Source organism: Pelophylax lessonae (assembly GCF_965119305.1).
Source record: "Pelophylax lessonae genome assembly, chromosome: 5".
In the NCBI taxonomy this organism is placed as follows: domain Eukaryota; kingdom Metazoa; phylum Chordata; class Amphibia; order Anura; family Ranidae; genus Pelophylax; species Pelophylax lessonae.
Window position 1 is genome coordinate 475,978,729 of NC_138772.1, and position 18,133 is coordinate 475,996,861.

The 18,133-nt window shown below is 46.8% G+C and overlaps 1 protein-coding gene across 2 annotated transcripts in view; it reads left to right on the forward strand.

Annotated features, from left to right (window-relative positions):
* ESRP1 (epithelial splicing regulatory protein 1) overlaps positions 1-14,280 on the forward strand; it is a 111,999-nt gene extending 97,719 nt beyond the window's left edge. For both annotated transcript variants that reach the window (XM_082258325.1, XM_082258326.1), the window contains exons 14-15: positions 10,724-10,877; positions 14,174-14,280. In XM_082258325.1, coding sequence (XP_082114451.1) covers positions 10,724-10,877; positions 14,174-14,257 — 238 coding nt within the window. In that variant the 3' untranslated portion in view covers positions 14,258-14,280. The remainder of the gene's footprint in view (positions 1-10,723; positions 10,878-14,173) is intronic.
* Positions 14,281-18,133: the final 3,853 nt, after the last annotated feature.

Genomic DNA, 18,133 nt, shown 5'->3' on the forward strand with positions numbered 1-18,133 from the left:
CGAGGCAGAACAAACAAACACCTGGTTACACCCATGTGCTGTCCTCAGCTGGTATATAACCCACCTCTCTGATCTAGGTAATCCTTCTTTTTAGTCAGGAGTAAGGACCTAGGCTCCCGGCTGGCATCTCTGGTCCTAGCAATTTTCTCCTTCCTTGCATTTTTTTTGTTTTTTCTCTCTGGAGAGCTACAATGACTTGCTGGGCTGGGCAACAGGCTGGATAATCTAGATCCAGTGGTCAGCCAGTGAGCGTGTGCAGACTGCAGCTATGCTCTGCCACGACATAGCCTCACGGACAGAGGCTGGGCCCATGAGGTAAACCTCTCGCAGGATCGCATACCACCAGGCTTGGGTCTGGGTCGCAACGGTCCCTTGGCCGACAAGTCATGAGAAGTTCTGTCTGGAGTGTTAACCGCACCTTGGAAGGGTAAGTACAGTCCCCCCTCTCCCATCGTGGTGGTTTTCTTTTAGGTGGATGCGGGTAACCTCCAGGGATGGTCAGACTTGCTTGCAGGTTCCCTCCTGCCATCCTGAAATCCCTCACTGAGCTGGGCTTCTGCCCCCACTCCCATTCCCCCCTGTCTGGACCTAGAGTCTGGTAGGGGTCCCAGGGCAGAGAATGCAACAAACTCCTGGACATTCTGTAAGGGTCCTGGGACAGTGTGTCCTGCCCTAGTAGTCTGGAAGGGTCCTACTGTAGGAGACCCCCTAGGTGCATGCCCTGTTTGCAGTGTAGGTATAGTGTCTCAGTGCAGAGACCGGTGCAGAGTGCACAGCAAAGTCTCCCCTAAATGTGTGTCCTACCTTGCAGAGGGTGCAGGAAAGATCCTGGCAGCATGCTTCAGTGTTTTTAGCTGATGGTGGCCCTTTTCCTTTAGTCTGGATGGTCTCCGGTTGGCGGACATGTTTGTGTAGTCGGGTGATGTCATGGGGGCCATTTTCCCTTAAGCCCCGTACACACGCAGCGATTGGCCGACTTTTGTCCAGTGTTGTGTTGGTTGAAATGTGCTCTAGACTGCACACAAATTTTCTCGGCCAACAAAAATCGACTTCAGAAGTGATGTTATGTGATGGTTTACCTTCCGTGTGTGTTTTTCATCTGAGCATGCCCAGTCTTGCTCATCAGATTTTTGTCTGCCGAAATCTGTACTGACTGACGGAAAATCGGCCGTTGTGTTGACAGCCAACAAAAATTTTATAGCCTGCACACCAGATTTTTTTCGGCCGAAAAGTCTTGAGTCGGTTGTCGGCAGCATCATACTAACAAGCCGATCAGACGTTGGCCGAAAATTCCCGGCCAATAATCGATGCGTGTGTACGAGGCTTTAGTCTGGGAAATGCTGGAGACAACTGAAGCCCCACAGGGATGCGGAAGCGCCTCTTCTTCCTCCTTAGTTTCCTCTACCTGTGCCCAGGACATATGAATAGGGATAGCGTCCATGATGATGCTGGGTTTGAATTCTCGGTGCTGCTCCTGTCAGTAGGGTGAGTCTTTGGGGGGTCCCTGTTATCTCTCTCCCTCTCTGCTGATAGGTACCCTGAGTCTTGAGGGGATCCTTTAGTGGTGCCAAAAGATCATTTTTGTATTTCAAGGTCTTCCTTTCCTTATGGAGCCTCAGGGTCACATCTCCCCCACTGACCCCCCCGTCATGGAGGTGGCAGGTCCCTCGGAACCCCAGCTTACCATGGTTGCACTGACGGCGGTCCTGCAGTCCCTAGTGTCCCAGGTAGAAGTGGCGTGTGGCAAATACCCAGGAGGAAGCGTTCCCCTGCCTTCCCATGCTCAGGCTGTCTCATCTGATTCTGAGCCTGATGCTGCCGTGGATGCAGCCCTTCCAAGGTAATCTAATCTCTCACTCCCTGATTCATCCGATAGTGAGGATGATTCCTCCATGGTTGCAGCAGTGAATGAAAAAGCTGTGGTAGATTTGCTTATTACTGCAGTGCGTGAGACTTTAAAAATGGAGGATGCGGCTGATGTAGCCACGGACGTGGCTGTGTTATTTGGTACGCACAAGTAGCATTGTGCTCCAGTGGTTTCCTTATGTGCCTTATTTTGACAGGTTTTCCTGTAAGGAATGGGAACAACCAAAATTGCCCTTTGTGGTCCCCAAAGGTTTTGCTGTACATTACCCTTTTGAGGAGTCACTTTTAAAAAAGGTGGGCTAGTCCACTAGTGGGGGACACTCCTATATCCATGTTGAATAAACCAACCATGATCCCAGTATAGGAATCCCTGTCCTTTAAACACCCGGGTGATAGGAAAGTGGAGGTTGTGGCACGCAGCATGTTTACTATGGCTGGTTCGGCATTACGGCCAGTCCTTTGCCTCAGCCCTGGTGTCTCAGACCCTAACTGAATGGGACAAGCTTTTGCGCCAGGGCCTGGGGGGTGAGCAGGTCCCCACTGCTTATGTTGATTTAGCGGACCAGTTGGTCTATGGGCTGCAGTTTTTGTCTTGCAGTCCTGTGCTGTCCAAACTTTGTTTCAGCAGTGGTGATTAGGAGCAGGCTGTGGCTTAAGAATTGGTCTGCAGACCAAGCCTCTAAGAAAGCTCTCATTGATCTGCTCTTTCAAGGCAATCGCTTGTTTGGGGCTACCCTTGATTATTAAGGCTATTACAGGAGGGGAGAGTACCTTCCTGCCACAGTCAAGGAAAGGAAAGGGAAGGAGCATTGCCACAGACAAGGGCCCTCCTTTTCAGCCCATAGAAAATTATTTTGTACTTCTGGGATAGAGAATAAGGGAAATGGATCTTTTAAATCTTCCCTGGGAGGTCCCAAGCAACCTTGGTTTGGTAAGCCTAGAGCTAGTTTCCCCAAACCAGCAGACAAAACTCCTTCAGCATGAGGGTCCGCCCACACCCATTATTGTGGTGGGGGGACATGTTCGCTGGTTTCCGGCCTGTGGACTTCTTTGGTGAAGGTCAAGGAGATCCGCAAAATGTTTCTTTTTGGGATACCTAGAAAGAGGGACAAAGCTTGTCCTATCAGGTTTTTTAGGTCCTGAGTCTCCTTGTTTGGATTTAATTCCTGCAAAGGTTCAGGTGATGTCCAAACTACCCAAGTCCCCCCCCCCCCCCTTATCCCTGTCCAGGGAACAGATTTACCTAGGTCTGATTGTTTCTGACCAGGGTGGTCCTTCCTCTGCACAAACAGGGACCACAGGCCATGATTCACTGAGAGATTAGTTCTCTCTCCTATTTTGCATACAGGTTCTGAGTCTGGTGGTATCCACCTTGAAGACAGTTCTGTTTGCACAGTCTTACATGCAGCTCGTTTAGCAGGTTCGGCTCCACAGAAGGATACCGAAGTTTGTGACAAAGTCACAGGGTCCTCTGTTAGACGCCGCAGGTCTCCAAGGGCCACGATAAGGCCAGTATTGTCCTCAGCTAAAGTTTTTTCTCTAGCGCTCATCGACAGACGTAGTCCTCGGTGATACACCACCTTCGGGTTATGTTACCTCCGCAGGAGCAGGACTAGACAGGAAATTAAAAAGCTCTGGCCACACCCTAGGGGCAGTCCCAGAGGGTATATCCTCTCTCTCTCTGCCTCAGCAAATCAGTTATTTTCTGTCTAGTTAGGAGTAAGGACCTAGATACCTTGCTGGGATCTTAGGTCCTGGCAAGAATTTTTTTCTAAAAGGATTTTTGGACAGCTTTTTTTCTCCAGTGTTCCTGTGAGATCTTCAAGCAAGAAAGCTGAACTGGGCGACGGGCTGGATGTTGAGATCCGGTGGTCACCCCAGTTCAGCCTACGAGCGCGTGCAGGCCATAGCTCCGCGCTGGGTCGGCCGCGACAAAGTCCCGTTAAAAGGACTGAACCCGCGAGTTAAACGTCTCGCTGAAACGCCAAAGACCATGAGTCACGGCGTCCGTATCGGTCGACAGCCCTCCCGCCCCGGTGGAGAGGGGTACTGTCAGGAGTTGGTGCCCGCCTGGTTCCGGTATGGTGAGTAGTATGTTCCCCCTTTTTCCCTGACGGGTTTTGTGGTGAACGCGGGCCCCTCTCTGTATGGTAAGAAAGAGTTCTTTCTATCCTATAACATGTCACAAATCCTCCTACTTTGAGTGTGATTTTATGTGTGCAAAAAGCCAGGAGGCTTGGTTTGGGAGCTAACAATCTATTGTATACATGTTTTTAAAAAAGATGTAATCTGTGGCATTCTGGGAATCTTATGGGTTAAGTATAAGCTACCTACCAGTCAGAAGCCATGGACATGTAGACTGCCTTCCAAGTCAGATCTCCAGCTAATAGCAGGCCTCCCGAATGGCCATGCGGTCCGCCAGGGCCGGTACCGCCAAACACGCCATATCCCCATGCAGAGAGAGTGTTGTGTGCCTGCAGCACACCGCTAGTCAGCACAGGCCGCCGCCATTTTTTTTGCTGGATCGCACGAGCCGCCATTTTGGCGTAGCCTCGTGTCTCCAGCATGGGGGCGGCCATGTTTTAGGTGATTCTACACCTCGTGGAGCTTGGGGGAGGCGCCGGAAGGCGTACAGAGGGGCGGAGCCGCCTCCTTTCTTCCTGGGCAGCCAGCCAAAAGACTTCCTGTTTGTCTAAGACAACGCTGTAAGCTGTTGCAGTTCAACTCTGAACATCAAGTGGTGAGCCTGGGGGTCTATCTCTCTCTCTCTCGATCGATAGGGATCCCTAGCAGGTAACACTAAGGGGTTTTTTGTGGCGCTGAGGGTCAAAAAAAAAAAAAAAAAAAAAGTTTTTTCTTTACTTTGAATTATATCATCCAGGAAGTAACTGGAGTTATTATGGACCCTGCCACACAGATTCCCCCACCTGTTTCCCTCGAGGGGGCCTCGGGACCCGCCGGTGTACAGAGTATAGAGTCATTTACAGCAATTTTGGAGTCTATGGTGGCTCGGGTGGAGGCGGCCTGTCAGGGACGGGGGTCAAGGAAGCGACCCCCGCCTACCCCTATACTATCTGACACCTCTGACTCTGATTCAGAGATGGTCACTGCAGTTGCAGGTTCCTCTGCAAGGGCTGCCATCCCAGGTAAAGCCCCCTCAGACAGTGAGGAGGATGCTTCTTCTCCTGCTATAATTCAGGAAGAAGCATTGGTGGACGCACTAGTTGTGGCAGTGCAAGAAACCTTAAAACTTGAGGCTTTACCGGCAGAGGCAACTGAAACAGAGAGGCCTTTTGGGACTAATAAGCCCATCAAGACGGCGAAGGCTTTTCCTGTACCTAAATGTTTTGGAAATCAGATTAAAGGAGAATGGGAACATTCTAAACGTACCTTTACTATTTCCAAGCGTATTGCTAGACGCTATCCGTTTGAGGAATCCATCATTAAGAAATGGATGGTACCACCAGTCGTGGATCCGCCTATTTCCAGGCTGAATAAAGCCACGGTTATTCCAGTGGAGGACACTTCGTCCAGTAATTGTTATTGGTCTAGTTTCCCAGACACTTACAGAATGGGCGAAGATGGTACGCCAAGATCTTAGGGGAAAAGATATTCCCCAGGAGACATCTGATTTGATAGAACAGATCATACAAGGGCTACGGTTTATCTGTGACGCAGCCTTGGACACTACTCCATTGTTAGGGCATGCATCTAAGTTAGCAGTGATCCTCAGACGTGTGCTGTGGTTAAAATGCTGGTCAGCTGACCTAGGTTCCAAAAAGACTTTGACCAATCTCCCTTTCCAGGGGAATCGTCTATTTGGAGCCAACCTAGATGAAATCATTAAGGATGCCACCGGGGGCAAGAGTACCTTTTTGCCACAGGCTGCAAAAGCTAAGGAACCTCGCAACAAGCGAGGACCTTTCTTTACCGCCCATAAAGGACGCCCGGCTGGTACTTCCGGGAAAGGCAAGACTCCTCCAGGAGGGTTCAAGAAGGGCTGGTCGGACAAGCAGAGGACCAACCCAGCCAAACCCGAAGTAAAGGAGTACACAGCCTGAAGGTGCGCCCCCACCCAATTTCAGGGTGGGGGGACGTTTTCACCGGTATTCAGGACATTAGATCGAGCATCTACCACTACTACCGGTGCGATTCTTCCCTTCCAACATTTAAGTACAGGAAGCGGTAGTTACCGTTCCCTGTATAGATCTTTTCCTTTACCTTTTCCTAAGATTAGTCCCGATACCTCACAGGAATCGGATCTGATTGACCAGATAGGCCAAGTAGCCTCTAGTCGGGTGACTTCGGTCCCTGAGGGTCAACCAGAAAAGATCACCTTGCCTGATAACTATCAGGTATCTGATAAATGTGTGGGAACAGAAAACGACCAGACTTTCTTGGATGGTCGGGGCCAGATAGCTCTAGGGACGCCTGGTTCAGATCTAATCAGCGCCAGTGGGCCTAGAAATTCTAGGCTGGCCTCTTCAAGCCGGCCTGGCCGACTTGGACAGGTTAGTCGCAGACGTTCCGTGGGAACTTCGTCTCAGGGAGTGTCTGTAGTCTCTAGGACCTGTTTACCTTTGTGCTTTACAGTCGCTGGTTTTAATGGCCTGGCCATTGAGACCCAAGTACTGAAGGACAGAGGTTTGTCTACTTCAGTCATTCCTACCCTTATCAAAGCAAGGAAAGCGACTTCCAGCAAAGTCTATTATCACACATGGAAGACTTATATTGCGTGGTGCGAATCTTTAGGATTTCCTCCACGTACCTATTCGGTGTCTCGAATATTGGCCTTTTTGCAACAAGGGGTTGAGCAGAAGCTAGCCTTGAGCACCATCAAGGGTCAAGTTTCAGCATTAGCAATCTTCTTTCAGAAACCTTTAGCTACCAAATCCTTGGTGCGGAACTTCATCCAGGGGGTGCGGCACCTGGCTCCTCCAGTCCGCGCGCCCTTACCGCCCTGGGATCTTAATTTGGTTTTGTCGGTTCTACAGAAACCTCCCTTTGAAAACATCAGGGAGATTCCCTTGCTTACTTTATCCCAGAAGGTGGTCTTCTTGGTGGCTATTACTTCTGCTCGCAGGGTGTCAGAACTGGCTGCATTATCATGCCAGTCCCCATACCTAGTGATTCATAGGGATAAGGTAGTACTTCATCCTAAGCCATCTTTTCTTCCTAAGGTGGTTTCAGATTTTCATCTGAATGAAGATATTGTACTACCTTCCTTGTGTCCTCAGCCCAAGCATCATCGGGAACATGCGTTGCATTCCTTGGATGTGGTTCGGGCAATCAGGGTATACCTGAAAGCTACGGAATCATTCCGTAAGACGGATTCACTTTTTGTGATCACGGATGGCCCCAGAAAGGGTTTGCCTGCATCTGCCGCGACCATTGCCAAATGGATTAGACAAACGGTGGTACAGGCTTATTCTATTAAGGGTCAGAGTCCTCCGTTCCCTGTTAGGGCGCACTCCACTCGAGCGCTCAGTACTTCCTGGGCCTTTCGCCATCAGGCGTCAGTGGTCCAGGTATGTAAGGCGGCCACTTGGTCGTCGGTACATACCTTTACTAAATTCTATAAAATTGATGTGACGGCATCGGCGGATGCCTCATTTGTCCGCAAGGTTTTGCAGGCCGCAATTTGAGGAGACCGGTGGTCTACCTCGAGGGTTTTTTTCTGTTTGAAAATTTTTTTGTTGAGTCTCATCATTAAGGATGAGCATTGTAAACTTCTAGTTGGCACCGGTTGGGCCTTCTAGATTGGGATTTGATTTCCATTTTCCCACCCCTCAGTTGTGATACTGCGCTGGGACGTCCCGAAGGTGGTGTATCACCGAGGACTACGTCTGTCGATGAGCGCTAGAGAAAAATGGATTTTTGTAAAATCTTACCGTAAAATCCTTTTCTCTTAGCTCATCGACAGACGTAGTCCCCGCCCCTCTGTTTTGGAGTTGGGTTGGGTTAAATTCTCTAAGCACTGCTTTTTCACATAACTGATTTGCTGAGGCAGAGAGAGAGAGGATATACCCTCTGGGACTGCCCCTAGGGTGTGGCCAGAGCTTTTTAATTTCCTGTCTAGTCCTGCTCCTGCGGAGGTAACATAACCCGAAGGTGGTGTATCACCGAGGACTACGTCTGTCGATGAGCTAAGAGAAAAGGATTTTACGGTAAGATTTTACAAAAATCCATTTTTTCCGCAGTTTCTGCGAGGAATCAAGAGCGAGGATCTTCCAATAATCCTGGTGGCTGTAAACATCCCTTGGGGGCTTCCTCTCAGAGAAGACCAGTTGACCAAAGGGCTGATCTACCATCCTGCTTTAGAGCTGGTTTTAATGACTTGGCTATTGAAAGCCGGGTACTGAGGAATGGAGGTCTGTCTGGGATCAGTGATCCCTACTATGGTGAAGGCGAGGAAGTAGTCTTCCAGTAAGATATACCATCGTATGTGGAAAGCGTACATTTCTAGGTAGGAGTCAATTGGCGCTCATCCTCAATCCTTTTCTGTGACTCGGCTCTTAACCTATCTTCAACAGGGCGTTGATCAGAAGTTGGCTTCGAGTACCATCAAGGGCCAGGTGTCTGCCCTGGAAATCTTCTTTCAGCGAACCCTAGCCACGCACTCTTTTTAGTTCGTACCTTCAGTCAGGGGGTTTGACATGTGGCTTCACCTGTACAGTCTCTTTTGCCACCATGGGATTTAAATTTAGTACTTTAGGTACTCCAGAATCCTCCATTTGAGGCTATTCGAGAGATTCCCTTGCTTAAGTTATCCCAGAAGGTGACATTCTTGGTGGCTATTACCTCGGCCTGCAGGGTATCGGATTTGGGGGCATTCTGTCGCAGTCCCTATTTAGTGGTCCATAGGGATAAAGTGGTTCTTCGTCCCTGTCCATCATTCCTGCCCAAAACGATCTGACTTCCATTTGAATGAGGACATTGTGTTGCCTTGTGTCCCAAGCCGGGTCAACCCAAGGAATTTGCTTTGCATACCTTGGGTGTGGTTCGTGTGATTCCGGTTTATCTGGCAGCTACTAAGTCCTTTCAGAGGTCAGACTCTTTTTGTGGTTACGGACGGACCAAGAAAAGGGCTGGCTGCTTCTTTTGGTACCATTTCCAGATGGATCTTACAGACGGTGACTCAGGCCTATTCCATTAAAGGTCAGGCTCCATCTTTCCCTGTCACCGGACTCTTGGCACTGAGTGCTTCTTGGGCCTGCCGTCATCAGGCTTCAATATCGCAAGTTTGCAAGGCGGACACTTGGTCGTCTGTGCATACCTTAACAAAATTCTGTAAGGTAGATACTTTGGCATCTGCGGATGCTTCTTTTGGCCTGCAAAGTTTTGCAGGCTGCTGTTTGAGGGGCTATTCCCTCTTGAGGGGTGTTTTTTTTTTTTTTTTAAACCTTTATTTCTCTGACGGGTCTCCTGCGTCCTGGTTAAGGGCTCTTATGTTTAGCCTTGGGTTATTCCCCCCCCCCCCTCATTTTCCTTTTGGCACTGCTTTTGGACATCCCACTAGTTATGATTTATGGAGCACTGTGTCCATCGATAAACGAAAGAAAATAGGATTTTTGTACTTACCGTAAAATCAATTTTTCCGAGTTGGGGGACACAGCACCTACCCCTCTATGGAGTTCTGATACTTCAAATACTGCTTGCTACTAAACTCATTACCTAGAGCAGAGAGGGGGGTTATATACCAGCTGAGGAGGGCCTGTGGGCATAGCCAGGTGGTTACAACCACTTTAAAGTGATTTGTAAAGTCTCATTTAAGGAAAAAAGAAAAAAAAAAAAAAACAACAAACGTGTTATACACACCTGCTCTGTGCTGAGTGGCCCAGATCCTCTTCAGCTATCCTGGCCCCTCCCTCCTGTTGAGTGTCCCCACAGCAAGCAGCCCCCTTTCTCTCTCCTGATTGACTGACTTTGACAGCAGCAGGAGCCAATGGCGCCGTGCTGCTGTCTCAGCCAATGAGGGGAAAAGTCCCAGGCAGCTGTGACACTCATGCAATATCACTGGATAAAGTTGGGCTGAGGGGAGCTGCTGCACACAGGTTTTTTTGAAAACAGGAGATTGTAAAGGCAGAAGTTTTTTATTTTTTGTATCCTGATGCATTCTATGCAGTAAGATTTAAAGAAAAACCTTCTGTGTGCAGCACCCCTCTCAGCCCCCCCTAATGCTTACCTGAGCCCATCTTTATCCAGCGATGTTGCTTGAGTGTCACAGCTGCCCGGAACTTTTCCCCTCATTGGCTGAGACAGCAGTGCAGCGCCATTGCCTCCTGCTGCTGTCAGTCAGTCAGCCAATCAGGAGAGAGAGAGGGGGCTGCTTGCTGATGAGGCACTCAACAGGAGGGAGGGGCCAGGACAGCTGAAGAGGATCTGGGCCACTCTGTGCAAAACCAACTGCACAGAGCAGGTGTTTATAACATGTTTGTGATTTTTCTTAAATGAGACTTTACAATCACTATCACATTTGGCAACAAAAGTATACATATTTAATATTCTTTTTCCAGTTGGTGGGGGTGCTCCTTTCCATGTGTTCACTGGGCTAATTTTAACTGCTTTGCTGAAAAGTGAAATAAAGAGATTACAAAGTTAGATACTTTTTGATGATCGTATGTAGCAGAGCAAATGTGTTTTTATTTTCTAGAGCATTCATTAATATCTTTGGATGCTTTATAAATTGATTTTAAAAGCGGTAGCTGCAGTTGACACATTACCAATGTTCTTTACACTGCCTTACTAAAAATAAAACAAATGTTAAAACTTGGCATTTATGAATAGATTGAATAAATCAAAGCTGTGCTGAACATAATAATTTTACATCACTCTTATCTGCTCTCTTCCCACACAGTCCTCCAGGTTCTCCAAGTAGTCTTGGATTCTTCCCAGCCACAGCAAGTGCCAGCGGCCTCCCTCCGCACAGTGGAGCCACAGTAGTGCGCATGCAGGGTCTGGCGTATAACTCTGGTATGAAAGAGATCCTGAACTTCTTCCAAGGTTATCAGGTAAGGCAACCTTCAGTGTTTTTTTTTTTTTTTTTTTTTTTTTTTTTTTTTTTTTTTGCGATGTAGGCAAATTTCATGTGGCCTCCTAGATTAGAAGATGGCTTTTTACAGAGTTTGTATAGCACAGAGAAAAGGCAAAATAAGGCCTTGTTCTCATGGAGCATGCTACACTGTATGCCCATGTGAGGGCTGTGTTTACCTGCATGGTGATGCACAGGTGTTCCGTGCCTCCCTGTACAAGCAGTCCCATTGATGTCGTTTGAGCACAGCAGCTGGTTAGACACTTCTCTCAATTTGACAGCTGCATGACCCCTAATGCACATGGTGTACATTTTGGGACATGCACCCATATGCATGCCAAATTGGGAGCAGTGGTGGCTGTGGGGCTGTTGCATCCAAATTGACATCAATGGGATTGCTGGCACAGGGATGCATGGAACACCTGTGCGCATAGATATGGTTTTGCACAGGCATATACTATAGTACAAACCTAAATATAAACAATTAATTCCCAGTGCTAAGTTAGAATCACAACCCCAAATCTCCCACACAATCTGTTTTCATGTACTAAATATTAAATGTCTGTGCAAAATTCTTCAATCTGTTCCCTGTGCTGTGTTCAGAAAAAATGAAATGCTCACCAGATGAGATTTTCATAGATAAAGGAGTCCTATGGGTGAATTTAAGATGGAAAAGGATCTGGGGGTACTGGTAGACAACAGGCTTGGCAGTGGCATGCAATGCCAAGCCGCTGCAAGCAAAGCCAACAGAATACTGGCATGTATAAAAAAGGGGATTCGCTCCAGAAATAAAGAGATTCTCCCTCTACAAGACTCTGGTCCGGCCACATCTGGAGTATGCTGTCCAGTTCTGGGCACCGGTCCTCAGGAAGGATGTGCTGGAACTGGAGAGAGTCCAGAGAAGGGCAACAAAAATAATTGGGGGAATGGAGGCCATCAGCTATGAGGAAAGGCTACAAGCACTGAACTTATTCTCTCTGGAGAAGAGACGATTGAGGGGGGATATGATATCAATGTACAAATACTGTACTGGCGACCCTAGCATAAGGAACAAACTATTCAGAGAAAGGAAATACAATAAGACACGTGGCCACTCACTAAAACTAGAGGAAAGGCGGTTTAACCTTTAAGTATGTAGGGGTTTCTTTACTGTCAGAGCAGTAAGGGTGTGGAATTCTCTTCCACAAGCAGTCGTATCAGCAGGGAGCATCGATAGTTTCAAAAAACCATTAGATGGGCACCTTAACCGGTTGCCGACTGCCGCACGACTATATACTGCGGCGGTCAGCCCCGGCCAGGCAGAGTGACGTATGGGTACGTCACTCGCCTGTCACTGACTTCACTGAGAAGTCAGTGCGTATGACCGGCGAACCCGATGTCCGCCGGTCACACTACGATCGCTCCGGTGAAGGGAGAAAGGCGGAGCCGCTTATGTAAACAAGCCGCCCGTCATTCTCCCTGGTGTAAAAATGAAGATCAGACGGTTCTACTATGTAGGACCGTTGATCTTTGTTTTTACACCAATAGCCATGTCCCTATACAGTTAGAAGCACGCCCCTAGGACACACTTAACCCCTCCCTCTCCAATACAGTTAACCCCTTCCCTGCCAGTGTCATTTTTGCAGTAACAGTGCATATGTATAGCACTGATTACTGCAGTAAGGTCACTGGTAACCCCAAAAGTGTCAAAAATGTCAGTCAAGGGTCCGATCTGTCCGCCGCAATGTCGCAGTACCGAAAAGAAAATCGCAGATCGCCACCATTACTCGTTAAAAAAAAAAAAAAAAAAAACCCCAAAAATGACAAAAATCTTTCCCTTTGTTAGTAAACGCGATAACTTTTGCGCAAACCAATCAAAATACGCTTTTTGCGTTTTTTTTTTTTTTTTACCAAACATATGTAGCATAAAACAAATTGGCCGAAAATGTTAAAAAAATTTGATTTTTACATTTTTTTTTTTTGGGGAATTTCATATAAAAAAATGTGAAAAATATTGTTATTGTTGCAAAATTGACGCTCTTTTTTTGTTTATAGCGCATGATCAAAAAATCGCACAGGTGATCAAATACCACCAAAAGAAAGCTCTGTTTGTGGGAAAAAAAAGGTCAAATTCGTTTAGGTACAGCGTCGCACAACCGCGCAATTGTCCGTTAAAGTCACGCAGTAAAAAAATCGCAAAAAACCACCTGGTCTTTTAGCAGCCAAATCCTCCGGGGCACACAGGGGGGTATACAATGTACGGTTAAAAGCAAACACACACACACATCATAGGTTGAACTGGATGGACTGTTGTCTTTTTTTTTCAACCTCACTAACTATGTTACTATGTAAGTATTGCACTGAGATCAGGGGATCGTGGGTACGTCTGGCTCCTGCGCCTACAGCTCTGTTGCCCATACTTCTGTACAGGCTGTGATTTTTCAGAGCTGCAGGCAGTGTAAATGAACTACAAGCCCCCGGATTAAAGTGCTCGCAGTTCAGTATACTACAAGTCTGTCTGCTGTGGTGGCAGACAGAACTTGTCATTTCTACATTCACAGATTCCTGTGTGGGCGGACCTCTGCACAGCTGTGCCATTTTCAAAATGTGACAACCGGTGCAGGGAGTATGCGGGTGTAACATGTTCTAAAAGTGAACTTAAACTTTAAAGCAGATGCGATTCTCGCATGCATCGCATATTGGCACTTTATGATATACTTAACTTGGAACGAAGCCTTACAGCACTGTATGGTCACCGCTGATAGGGCTGACATGTCGTTCCCCCCCCCTCGATCTGTCTTCTGGGTTTGCGTGCTTCGGCTGTGATTGCGTGCGGGGGGGGGGGGGCCTCGGTTCCTGCACAAAGCTCTGAAGGTCTGGCAAGGTATGCCAGACATTCAGAGTGCATGCTTCCCTGGTATAACTGGCTGTATGCAGGGGGTGAATATCTCCTAAACGTTTAGAGGATATTCATTTTACCCACAGGTTTTTTTTTTGTTATTTTCAGCCTGCGTTGTATTGTGACAGCAGACACTCCCAGATTCTTCTGCATGCTCAGAACTCTGTGCCCTGGGCACCTGCCACTTGCCCGACCACCCCCTCCCTACCTTGTCCCCCCCTCCCTCCCTACATTGTCCTGGCCCTGCTAGTTTCCAAGACCTACAAGGAAAAGGTAGGGATAGCTGTTAGATGAACATGATTGCTCTGCTGGCATCACAGCCAAGGTTTGCTTGATTAGACTGGAACATCAATCTCACAGCAGATTTCTCTGTTTGTATTCCCTTGGCTTACTTTTAGTACTCTCCAGAAGAGGCTCTCCTCCCAATAAGTGACCAAGCTCGGACATTGATCACCCACCCTAAGGAATGGGTGTGCATATAGTTCTTCCTGATGATTGAGGAGGTATGTACATTTATCTTTCCACCTCAAGACCTCAGTTGCATTATTGTATTGTAACTAACTATTTTTCTAGCATATGCAAAAGTTTGTGGTGTGGCGATTTTTTTTTTTGCTGCATTTTCATTGTGACTGTTGAGTATTCTGCACCAGAATTGCCCTGAAAACCTTTATATTGCTGTTTTTGTCTTAGATTGCACTGTTCATCAGCATATCTGTAATGGTACTGACCTAAGGTTTGGGTTGGTTTAGCCATATACTGTATATACTCAGGTATAAGCCAACCTGAATATAAGCTGAGGCACCTTATTTTGCCACAAAAAAACTGTGAAAACTTATTGACTCGAGTATAAGCCTAGGGTGGGAAATGCAGCAGCTCCTGATGAATTTCAAAAATGGATACCAATAAAAGTACAATAATTGAGGCATCAGTAGGTTAAATGTTACTGCTGGCAGGTAATGCGTTGTAAGGGGTGCAAGGTTCAGGAATGCGTTGTAAGGGGTGCAAGGTTCAGGAATGCGTTGTAAGGGGTGCAAGGTTCAGGAATGCGTTGTACGGGGGTGCAAGGTTCAGGAATGCGTTGTACGGGGGTGCAAGGTTCAGGAATGCGTTGTACGGGGGTGCAAGGTTCAGGAATGCGTTGTACGGGGGTGCAAGGTTCAGGAATGCGTTGTACGGGGGTGCAAGGTTCAGGAATGCGTTGTACGGGGGTGCAAGGTTCAGGAATGCGTTGTACGGGGGTGCAAGGTTCAGGAATGCGTTGTACGGGGGTGCAAGGTTCAGGAATGCGTTGTACGGGGGTGCAAGGTTCAGGAATGCGTTGTACGGGGGTGCAAGGTTCAGGAATGCGTTGTACGGGGGTGCAAGGTTCAGGAATGCGTTGTACGGGGGTGCAAGGTTCAGGAATGCGTTGTACGGGGGTGCAAGGTTCAGGAATGCGTTGTACGGGGGTGCAAGGTTCAGGAATTAGTTAAAAATTGCACACTTATCTCTAATATCTTGATTAGCAGCACACAGAAGCTGAGGGAAGAATGGCGGCATCAGATGGAACATAGAGTGCAGCCTACAGCAGTACATGCAGCAGTGTAACATTTATCTAGCATCCAGGGATTGGTGGGCTATCTGGGGGGGCAGCCACAAGGAGTGATTGGAGCTGTCAAGTTGAAATACTGTCGGGTGTGGGCGGGTCTGGTATGCGGGGCTCCGCCCCTTTGTTCCATGCATAGACAGACAGCAGCTGGCTGGGAAGGAAAGTGGCAGGGGGTGGGACCAATTGCAACTGCTGTCTGTGCATCCACAGCGGTGCATAATTCAGGTTTATTATACACCATTGTGGGTGCACATACAGCAGTTACAATTGGTCCCGCCCCGTGCCACTTTCCTTCCCGGTCAGCTGCTGTCTGTCTATGCATGGAACAAAGGGGCAGAGCCCCACATCCCGGCCCCGCCCACACCCGACATTAATGCTTAAACTTGACAGCTCCAATCACTCGCCTTGTGGCTGCCCCAGATCGCCCACCAATCACTGGATGCGTTTTATAAATTTTACACTGCTGAGCAGGGCTGGCTCAAGACATTGTGCTGCCTGGGCCCAAGACTGGACTGCTGCCCCCTCCCCAAAAAAAATCACGCCCAACAAAAGGCCCCTGCATCCATTATTTTATATAAATATAACATTTTGAAAAGATTATATATACTGTTATCATCTTCCATAACTCACCATCCGACCGGTCCACCAAACACCCACTGTCTGTCCTCAGTCCTCCTGTCTGCTGCGGCCACCACCCTAGAAGATGGAGTGCTCTTATGTCTGACGCCATTGCGCACACCACAATCACGTGAGGGATTTTCCCCGGAGATGCTTCGCCTCCCCATACTCATCAGCTTGCACTACAGGCGGCAGCTTGAGATGAGAAAATGCCTCCTGTAACGTGGCGCAAACCGATGAAACGCAAAACTGCTGGAAAAAATCTTGGGAGTCAATTTGCTACCCCTCTCCAAGTGCTGCCTGGGTCCAATGGACCCAGCGGGGCCCATGGTAGGGCCGGCCATGCTGATGAGGTATGTGGTCAGCCCCCCCTCCCTATGCCACTGCCCTCACTCGAGTACAAGTCAAGGGGGGCTTTTTCAGCATAAAAAATTGCTGAAAAAGTCGGCTTATACACGAGTATATACGGTATGTTGTTTCTACAGAGATTTAGCTGGTGATGCCGAGGATAGAGCAGTTAAAATAGGCCATATTAAAATGCTATAACCACCATGTAAATGTGACAGCATGCATTTTATTTTTCTCTATTTGTAGCCATATACTTTTGCGCTTATTCTTTGTTGTATTTTTCTGTTTTCCTTTTGTCCTACCCTTTTTTTTTTTTTTTTTTTTAAACATTTTGCGCCTTCATTTTTTTAAATGTTTTATTTTTGCTCTATATCACAGGTTCTCCTCAACCAGTTTATTTTGCAAACTGTCATCTTGCTAAGCAAGCAACCCCACTGGTCTCATCTGAATGTATAAGTTTTGGCCAGACATGAATTTTTGCTCATAAAATTTTGGAAGCCCATTTGCCCCATTAGACTTTTAAGACTTGAACTTTTACCAGGAAGGTCAACAACTCCTCAGTAACTGGGCGGATGAAATGATTTTCCAATGTGCAAAGCTACTGAACCCAGAGTTGAAATCCACTGTAAACACACGGCATCACACTACTGAGAAACAAAGACTTTCCGACTAGAAACGAACACATGATCTTATTTCATTCAGCAGGTATTATGCTTCCTTAGGAATAGAACCACCTTTATTTTGGAACTTCATGCATCTACTTCTGCTCCAAAAGTGTTAATACAGCTGGCGATGTTTATTTTATGTATTTTTTTAGTTGACTCATTAAAAAAAGGGTTCACTTTGTCATGTAAATGGTTTGCCGTATTTAGGAACTGACTACCGGTTCTGTTGGCATGCTCTGATATATTTGCAAACTTTTTTTTTTTTCTATTGGATACAATTTTTTTTTTTTTTTTTTTTTTAATATCACATTTAATGTCTAAAACTTTTCAGATGTTCTTTGTAACCTTTTTAGTTTGATATTAAAAACTGTCGGAAAAAAAAATATAAAAAAAAAAAAAAAAGTCTTATGTGCTGGTAACATGAAACCAATTGATTGCCTGTGTGTGCGACTGCACTTGCATGATGCACTCCTGACTTGCTTTGTCAAACTGTGTTTATTTGTTACATTATCTTTATATATAATATATGTATATATTTTTGAGGTTAGCTTTTGAACATTTATATATTACAAAACAGCTTTAATTATGAACTAGCGCTTTATTAATTATTCACTTAAAAAAAAAAAAAAAAACATTTTTTTTATTGTCTTTATAATGCACCAGTTGGGGGTTCACCAAATGGACCTTCCACCTATTGCCATGTTTGAATAAAGTGTCAAGCCAAGTCATTTTTGTTAGTCTTTCTTCCTTTTTATCGTTGCTTGTCTTTACTGAACTGTGCTTCCTTAATAAAATCCAATTGCAGTCACAGTAGTAGATATGCTGTCAGACATTTTCTAGCAACCTCCATATTCGGTGTTTTACTGTGTAGTCCAAACAGGGGTGGAAGGAAAGAAAATCGCTTTATTTCCCCCATCAGCATAGTCAGTGTTGGGGGAATGCGCTATTGTTTTCTGTCAGTGCGGGGAGCGTTCCCGGTCGGCAAAATACAATAGTTATTATTGCTGGCAGGTATAGCCGCTGGTAGTAACCATATATAAAATAAATCCAGCAGTATCCAAATCAATTGATGGATCAAATTGGGTGAAATCAGCCTGTCCATACATGGATCAAAATGTGGTCGGTCCCTGCTGAACCGG